Source organism: Pyxicephalus adspersus, chromosome 3 (assembly GCF_032062135.1).
Source record: "Pyxicephalus adspersus chromosome 3, UCB_Pads_2.0, whole genome shotgun sequence".
Lineage (NCBI taxonomy): Eukaryota > Metazoa > Chordata > Amphibia > Anura > Pyxicephalidae > Pyxicephalus > Pyxicephalus adspersus.
In genome coordinates, this window is record NC_092860.1 from 81361809 (window position 1) to 81370807 (window position 8999).

Below are 8999 nucleotides of genomic sequence, written 5' to 3' on the forward strand. Positions count from 1 at the left end.
AGAGAAATAAGGGTTCAAGGTAGGGAAGCAGACAGTTTGATGGGCAGAGGTTTTTATGTTCTAATGATGCCATGCTAATGAAATTTTAGGGGTTTATACATCTGTTCCCCACTTGCACCTACATTTTCAGTTTCAATGCACCTCCCCATTCTGGATAAATTGGGGTTCAAAGAACAGATGCAGAACGGGCAGCATAGTATTACAATTAAAGTTTGGTGAAATGTAGGTAAAATATTTAGGGGGCCCCACCCCAATGCTTCTTGCTATGTAAGTTGCCCCAGGGGTCCCTAATTTGCATTTTCAATTTTGGGCTCCTAGGTGCACTTTTTATAAAACAGCAACCCAAATCTTCAATTTCCACAAGTTTTTAAACTTATGATCCCCATGTTTTAAAATTCTTAAAATTAAAAAAAGAAATGTTGGTTATTAGTAGCTATGAGTGTCCCTTTGTACCCTAAAAAATTTAAGTAATTACAACCAACAATTTAGGAGATCTAAAGGATTAAATGCAATGAGTTGTTAGGCTGCAGAATCTGACAAGCAGACTAGGTATTAGCAGACTTACCAAGCAGACTTGGTAGTAATGAGAGGAGGGCACTGGCTGTCCTACCCCCCATCTGCCATCACATGCATGATGCTCTTTGTGTTACCTAGGTATAGCGCTAGGAGGTGACATCTGAATGTAGGCTGCATTCACATTGGCAGGAAGGTTGCATTTGCTGCGCTTACCCCTCACTTTCCTCTCGCTAGGAACCACTGCTGCTTGAAAAAATGCTAAGCCTGACAAGCCCAGCACTTACCGCCTGTTACTAAATCCCAGGTGCCCAGCAGTTATCACAGGTTACCAATCCCAGGTGGCCAGCAGTTATCACAGGTTACCAATCCCAGGTGGCCAGCAGTTATCACAGGTTACCAATCCGCAGTTATCACAGGTTACCAATCCCAGGTGGCCAGCAGTTATCACAGGTTACCAATCCCAGGTGGCCAGCAGTTATCACAGGTTACCAATCCCAGTTGCCCAGCAGTTGCCAGGAAGGAGTCACTCAGGATTTTTTTACTGCTAATGTGAACTAAGCCCAACTAATTTGTTAAGCCACACTGATCACAATATTACACTTATACAAGGGATTACACTATTAAAACATGGAACTCTAGGGAGTTGGATTAAAATACACAGCACTGGACTGCTGGGGCATAATACAAAAAAATGGAAAAATTGTACATTCTAACAAGCCAGGCATTAGAAAGTTGGAACAAAGTATCAGGGGCAGGTAGAACACCGACACAATAGCAGGGGTTACTGGATACCTATGGCATAAATAACTAGGTGCTCCAAATTTGCTTTGTCTGGCCCCGCCCACTTTTTTACCACCCGGCTGGAAAAAATTTTTGGGGAGAACACTGATTGTGCATTTAGAAACAAAATTTAAACTTGAATGCACATTTTGTTTTACCTTATTAGTTTCTGGAGCGTTAATAGTTGTTACACTGTCAGCAAGAATTGATGTGCTATTAAAACAAGGGGATTCTTCCCCACCTAAAAAAAAAAAATTAGAACAGAATACAGATAAATACACATGCATTTTTTGTACATTTTTCTACAATATATGGTATTCTGTTTTATAGCAGGAGTTAAAAGCTCTTTTTTTTTACTTGGCGAGGATGTAAACTTCTTTACTCCCACATGCTCCATCACCGTGTGACCGGTCCCCCAAAGCCTTTACTAAGTGAAGATGCCAAGGGCCTACCCACTTCCCATCGAAGAGTCAGAGAGTAGCACACAGCTATCAAGAAGCAAGGGATGAAGTATATCTTTTTTTAGGTAAGTTCTAGACCTAAATGATAATTCAAACTTGGTAGTAAAATGAGGCCCCACTGTAAATATAAGTTTACTTTATTCAGAGTTACATTTTCGGTTTAGGTAGCCCCCCTAAGGAGGCAATGACCTCTACATAAGAGAATCACATATATGTAGTTGCAATGTTGTATTGTGGGTCAAGGGAGTCTTTGTTTCATAGTAACAGGATTTTGCAAATTGCATAGAACATGCAGGTTTAGCCTATCACAGATTCTTGAAACAACACATAGTTTGTTAGGCTCCCTACCTCTAGCCACCACCAGGGCTGAACACTTTACCTGTTAAAATATCAAAGTAGTAAACCCACACACCACTAATCGCTTAGATTTTTTTTCCTGTCATTAGTGTTAGGGCAGTGTTCTCCCCAGCCCCTTTTAGCTGGGTGCATCACCGGGCATCTTTCAGTAACTGAGCGAAAAATATAGGGGGCCTATATATAGCATATAAAATATACTCTGCTTCCATGAAAGATAGTTACTGCTTTGTTTGATTGTTTCAGAAACCAGCTGCAACAAAATAATCAGCGAGATGAAGGCTGTTAAGAGACCATTGTGGTTAATGCCAGCTTGAACAAGAATCCAAGATGGTGGACAGTCATTTCTGTGCCAAAAGGGCTGGACACGTGGTTTATCCACCCCATTAACTGCAAACTTTTATGCTTATATGGACTTTCGATTATTCGTTATTGGACAATCTGCATAATGACAATTAGATAACGGCTTAAGCCCTCTTTTACAGGAGTGATTCTGTATGCCTATAAAGATTGATGTATTTCCTGGTTTTAGTTAGAATCTCTTTGCTTTAACTGCTAAGCATTCGATTTTCTCTGTTGCAACAATAAATCTTCCTAATTAGGATCTACTGTCTCATCTCTGATGGTCCGTTTGGAGACCCCCTAAAAGAACCTGACATAACCACCCAGGCCGTTTTTAGGTGATTACTGAAAAGTTAATTCACAATACAGGGACTGCCACCTACCTACAATTTCTTCCCACCCAGCTTCCCACCCAAAAAATAAAATATCTGGGTTAAACACTGTAGAGACATTTCACCAACATCCTCCATCAGACACACTGGCCACTACTTAATACAGAACTAAACTTTTGGGGCACTTCTGTAGGTCATTTTCAGACAAGTTAAACACTATACACATAGCTTATGTATGGTAAACAATGGTAAACCTACTTGGCTCTCCTACCATAGTATCACAATCATTCCTAATACCAACGCTGCAGATATCCGAAAACAGTCCTGAGAAAAGATTGCAATACAAGAGCTGAAAAATGTATCTAAAGTGAAGACTTTCTTTTTGTTGCTGTTTATTTCCCTATTGGGGAGACTCATCCTCCCTACATGTGGTGTTTTATTATTCCCTACAATTCATTTATATCTTCATATGCACTATAGCGGATTATACAACTTACCTGAATTATTAAAATAATCCCCTATTGCAGACAATACATTGGTCCCAGTTCGAAGTTCAGGCAAATTTTCAATTCTGTACAAACAACACCACAACATAAGTTATTTTTTGAGAAATATATCACATAGGTCTTTTAAACCTGCTGCTCTTTCGCCTGAAGAGCCCACCAGAAAATACACAACTAGTCAATCGGTGGACAATTTCAGTCTTCAGTTACCACAGTGACAAGCAGAGAAAAATGTTGATAGTCTGCTTATGTGCACCAAGTAATTCAGTACAATGATTTCAGCCTGATGTCTAGAAAAGAAGGGGAAATAAAAGATGAAAGTGGAGCTCTGCATCACATACATGTATTGCAACTCATCAACCATCATACAAAAGTGTGGGTAAGACCCTTCCATGGTATTAAACCCTTATAGATCACTTTTAATTGAAAGCCTTTTTAGGGATATGTGACATCACAGGTTTAAAAACCAACCTATGAGACCCATGTAGCCTGCCATACTGAATACATCTCTCAGTAAACATGTTACAGCACAGAAGAAAGTCCACATGCATGTTGTCTAATAAGAATTCCAAGAAAAGTATCCCAAAATATTTTACACATCCAGATCTAAACTTCCCCCAATCATTTTGGCGTTTCATTTGTTTTGGATGGGGTGGGGAAGGTTAACATTTAGGTCAGGTTATTTTTGTCAGTGATGCCATAAAAAGGTGAAAGCCACCATGAGTCCTGTGTCATGAGACGATCCATGTGTGAGATTGGTTCCCATGCAAATTGGGCTCACTCCCAATTCTGCCCAAGAACACTGCCATGAATAAAGATTGGTATGAAAATGTCCTCCAAGACCAACTTCTCCCAACAATCCAGGCACAATTTGGTGATGATATATCTGTGTATTTTCCAGCATGATAACGCACCATGTCACAGGGCAAAAGTGATAAAGTGACCAAGGAATCACAGCGTTGAAATTTTCAACTCATAGCCATCAAACTACCCGGACTTTAATCCCATTGGGAACCTGGGGTCAGTATTTAAAAAGTGACTGAAGAAGCAGAAGCTTACAAATTGTAATTATTCCAAATACTAACTAGGCAAGAATGGACTACTATCAGTCCAGATTTGGCAGAGAAGCGGATATCCAGCATGCCAGAGCAAATGAGTTATGAAGAAGGGACAACACTGTAAATATTGACTGTAAATGTGATGTAATTGTCAATAAAAGCCTTCCAACATATGAAATGTTTATAACCATTCTTTAATATACCACATAAACATGTAAACAAAAATATATCACTTCCAAAACTTCTGACCAATATGATATGCCTAGAGGCATTTCTCTGCAGCTCTTGATGCATTATAGACGTCACAAAATAGAATTCTTGGTATAATTAACAGCAGTTTCTATCTCTATAGTAAAAAGAAACCCATCTAGCCTACTAAAAAACTACTGCATTATAGTATACATTCAAAATATCTATATAACAATAAAAGGAAACACACTAACCTATCCCGATAAAATCTTCTTCTATATTGGTTTTTAAGCTGGTCCTGTAAAAAAAAAAAAAAAAAATATTTTTTAACTGTAAAGAAATTCACTAAATGAAGAGGTGCATTTAGATGAGAAAGTATGTTTTCTAAACACAAAGCAGATTGTTCTCCTGGGCTGCCAATACACCATGGGCAGGCGTCATGCATGCGTCTTACATTGAAGGGGATGATGCCAGTGATCAGACTGGCAGTATGGTGAGGATTGCTGGTGGCACAAGGGATAGAAAGAAAAGCTGGTTGGGAAGAAAATGTAGGCTGGTGGCAGCCCCTGTATTGTGACCCGACCCATCAGTAACCTCTCAAAAACATCCGGGTGGTTGCTGAAAAGGGCCGGGTGGTGTGCCCTGCTACAAGGAGCCGGGGAGAATACTGTTGTGGAAATAGGGAAATTGGAGACTGCTAAACAAAAAAAAAAAACTATAGGCTGTCATCAAATCCTCCCATGACAACAATGCATTCCTCCGTTATTGCATTCCTTTGTTATTCAAATCAAAGTTTTCTGCTATAATCAAAGCAAAAATGTTATCTGTGTTGGCTGCCTGCCCCCCCTTACAATAGTTGTCCCATTGATGCCTCCACAGACAAAGTCCTGGGTGTGATGCAGGCGCCATTCTATGGGATGTCAATCAGTCACAGCTGATACAGTGACTGATTGATACAACTGATACAAAACGATTGATGACCTTCTGCTCTCCCCTCAGTCATAAAATGTTCTCTGACTCCTCTCCTGTACAGAGATCACCTACCTTACTATTAGCATCTTACAGTGTGCTATAGAAGCTGCAGCAAATCAGATAGCTCCTGGCCCATTACCTGACAGATGGGCATCCATCATCATCATCCTCATGTAGCCTTTTCTACCCCAACCTGATGTCACTGGATATTACAGCCTGAGAATACAGAGCACTACATGGACAGCACTTTTCTGTTCTATGGGCCTACAAGAGGTCCAATGCATGCAGAGACCAGCTGCAGGTCACACGCATCTGTCAGTGATTTCTGACATCCAAGCCTGATAGTTGCTATGGGTTACAGCACCTACTAACCAACCCGCTACACAGGTCTCTGGCTAGCCCTGATCACTTGAAGCTGCACTGCATGTGTCTGGCCACGTTTGGCTGTACCCCCCGATCCGTGTATGAGGGGTAACAGGGATCTGACCCCTTCATCACACACTTGGGGGCTCAGGTCGTACAGAATAAGCCCCGCCTCGGCCCGATATCTTACCAGGGTCTGTCCGTCCCCCATTGTGGATATGGCGGGGAAGAAGGAGCCCGGAGTTGTGTCCCCCAGCCTGAGCCGCTACTGATAACAGCAGCCAGACACCTCGGAGAGTTTCCTTAGTTTACACTTCGAGCGCCGCATTGCGCATGTACCATGACGCCTTCCTGCACTGCTGTACAAACACTTGGCGGGAGGTGCCAGGGATGTGACTCCAGGAGGACAGGGTACGGGGAGAAGAAAGTATACAACTCCGGTCCCCTACTTTCTGAGAAACCAATACTGCGCCTTCCGTACGGCCCGCTGTACGGAACTGTGTGCGCGGCCACGTGACTCCCCGCCAGGCGCGCGATCACGTGACTCCCTGCTAGGCGCGCACAGTTTGTATACAGGACCCGGATTGCAGGGAGAATCATCCCAGCAGCTCGGACATTGTTTACAAACTAAAAAACGTGAGCCCCGATATCATCAAGATAATTGTAGGTGTTATTGTACTGTCCCGAGATATTACTGGCACAACCCACACATGTTGTACAGTGTGTTGTTATGGGTTGCAGCACTTGTTCTTCAGAGCTGTGCCATGCAAAATGTAACACGATGGTAGATTGATGAATGGGAGAGATCTGTTTGGGTGCCTCATCTACTGCACCAAAAAAGATCCGACTTCCCCGAGTACAATGCATGTGTATTCATATGTACAGCATTAATCAGGTCTTATTTATCCTGTGTATTGTGCTATATTATATTATGCTATATTACTACATTCCCATGTATCATTGCTGATTTATTCTAAGTAGTCTAATGCAATCAGCTTTGTCACAAGTGTGTGTTGTGGTGCAGTGTATCTTAGTGTAAGGCAGGCCTTTCTGTGATGACATGCATTGATTGAAATGAGCAGGATTCTTAATACAAATACATGTGCAATGTGTGCATACATTACAAACCATTTATTCTGAATTGGCCGCATAACACAATAGGCCTTAATGGGCATATAGCAGTGACGTGTCTTACTGTAAGCCAAAGAAATGGGATTCCCCTAAAGGGATGAGCAAGGCATGGTGCCCATAGGTGTACATACACCCTCTAAAGGCAAGTGCAATGCATGTTTCTAGCACGTGAAAAAGCCACCCATACAGAAGTGTTCATTCCCCTTTAAACTGACATAAAAACAGAAAATACCAAATAAAACTTAATTTTCGGTGAGCATACCACAAGATGGGGAAATGGGCATCTACTGTGTTTCCCTGAAAATAAAACAAGGTCTTATATTAATTTTACCTCTGAAAATCACATTATGGTTTATTTTCAGGGAACGTCTTATTTTTCTCATGTACAAAAAAATCTATAGAAAGATACCTCTGTGTTACCTGTGACCTGTCAAAATCACATATACAAGAAGTCAGAAATAAGAATTAAAAAAAAACAGCTTCACAAGCAATCAAGTGCAATATAACAAGAAAATGTGCTGACAACATATGTCTCATAGAGTAACTATAAATCTGAGTAAATGCCAAAAAAAATAAATTAATAAATATGCATTGCTTCTAATGAATGAAATAATATCCCTTAATGACCCTTTGAGTCCACCAACCTCTTATTAAAGTTGTAGTGTCACACCAGAGTGGGTTAATAGCCACCCTGCGATTTCTTCACCCCTTGCTCCAGTGCTTTTAAAATCTCCTGCTCGCTCTCTGCTCTCTCCGTCCTCTTGGAATCCCTCTGCGTACCACGTGACCACACTCTCCGAAGACGCCGCCAGGGCTTACTTTCGGGGTAGGCCTTATATTTCCCCCTTGGATGATTAGCATGCTAGGGTTTATTTTCAGGGTAGGTCTTTTTTGGGGGGAAACATGGTAGTAGCGCAGAAACAGAAGTACCATCAGGCTACTGGGACAGGTTTTCCAAATGCCCCCCTGCTTGCCCTCATGTTATAAAACCTGTGTCTCTAACAAACATATGAACTGACCATTTCATTACAGAGCTGGCATCTACAGGTCCTGTCAAATAAAGGAGACCTAAAACAAAAAGTCACCAGGAGGTAGAGCTAATTGAATAAATATACATGCAATCTGTTTTGTGAACAAAATAATGTCCTGGCAGCATCACACAGGTAAGCCTTTGCCATAATCAGTAGGTCTTCTATGTATGCTTGTTGATTATGGCAATAGCTCACCGTCTCACTATAGGTTAGAAAAGGGCCATCATCACAGTGATGAGCTACTAGTTTAGAAAGCAAACTACAGGACACTATTAAATATCACAGCACCATGGCAGAAAGGATTCCAGTAGAGGCTTCATAGAGAATCCCACGCAGACAACCGGAGGTTTTGTATCGCCACATCACTTCAATTTACAGATATCACAAATGTAGGACATTTGTGTTTTCCCATTTCTGTAAAACGTAAGATTTTTTTTTCCTTTTGTCTTACACTTTTTTTATTTAGAAATGAGCTAATTTTATTGTGTTTTTGGATTCCTGAATAAAATTTCACAAAATTGTCACCTCATATTTCTCCTGAAGAAGCTGACTGAAATGTGCTGAGAGTTGGTTTGAAGAGATTTGCTTTATTATATGCTTTTCTCCTAAAATACCAGTTAACCACATAAAGCCAAGAAATAATTAGGTTTCAGGCCAACATGACAAAATATTATTGGTTGCCAACAACACATTTCACTACTTACCCTAGTTATAATTTTGGTCAAATTTTTTAGGGGATCGAGAATGGATGGGAGCGCAAAGCCTCCAGGGATACCAACGTCAGGCATTCCAGGAGGCTCTTGGGTACTCCTTCTACGCATGCCCGAGCATATCAGGCATGCGCAGAAGGAGCCTTTTCGTGGAAAGAAAATTCTTTTCCGGCTTCTTCATCCTACGTCACCCGATCTCGCACCTGGGTTGGGTGAGGTAGGATGAAGAAGCCGGAAAAAGAGGAGAAGATAGTGGT

General features: G+C 41.3%; 1 protein-coding gene across 5 annotated transcripts in view; it reads right to left on the reverse strand.

Moving 5' to 3' along the window:
* CENPC (centromere protein C) overlaps nucleotides 1–6382 on the reverse strand; it is a 39414-nt gene extending 33032 nt beyond the window's left edge. For 2 of the 5 annotated variants that reach the window (XM_072405428.1, XM_072405427.1), the window contains exons 1-4: nucleotides 6061–6381; nucleotides 4790–4833; nucleotides 3283–3356; nucleotides 1455–1537 (exon numbers count right to left, since the gene is read on the reverse strand). In XM_072405428.1, coding sequence (XP_072261529.1) covers nucleotides 1455–1537; nucleotides 3283–3356; nucleotides 4790–4833; nucleotides 6061–6081 — 222 coding nt within the window. In that variant the 5' untranslated portion in view covers nucleotides 6082–6381. Of the gene's footprint in view, nucleotides 1–1454; nucleotides 1538–3043; nucleotides 3226–3282; nucleotides 3579–4789; nucleotides 4834–6060 lie in introns of those variants that run through there. The other 3 variants (XR_011919912.1, XM_072405429.1, XM_072405430.1) reach the window with 3 other exon arrangements.
* Nucleotides 6383–8999: the final 2617 nt, after the last annotated feature.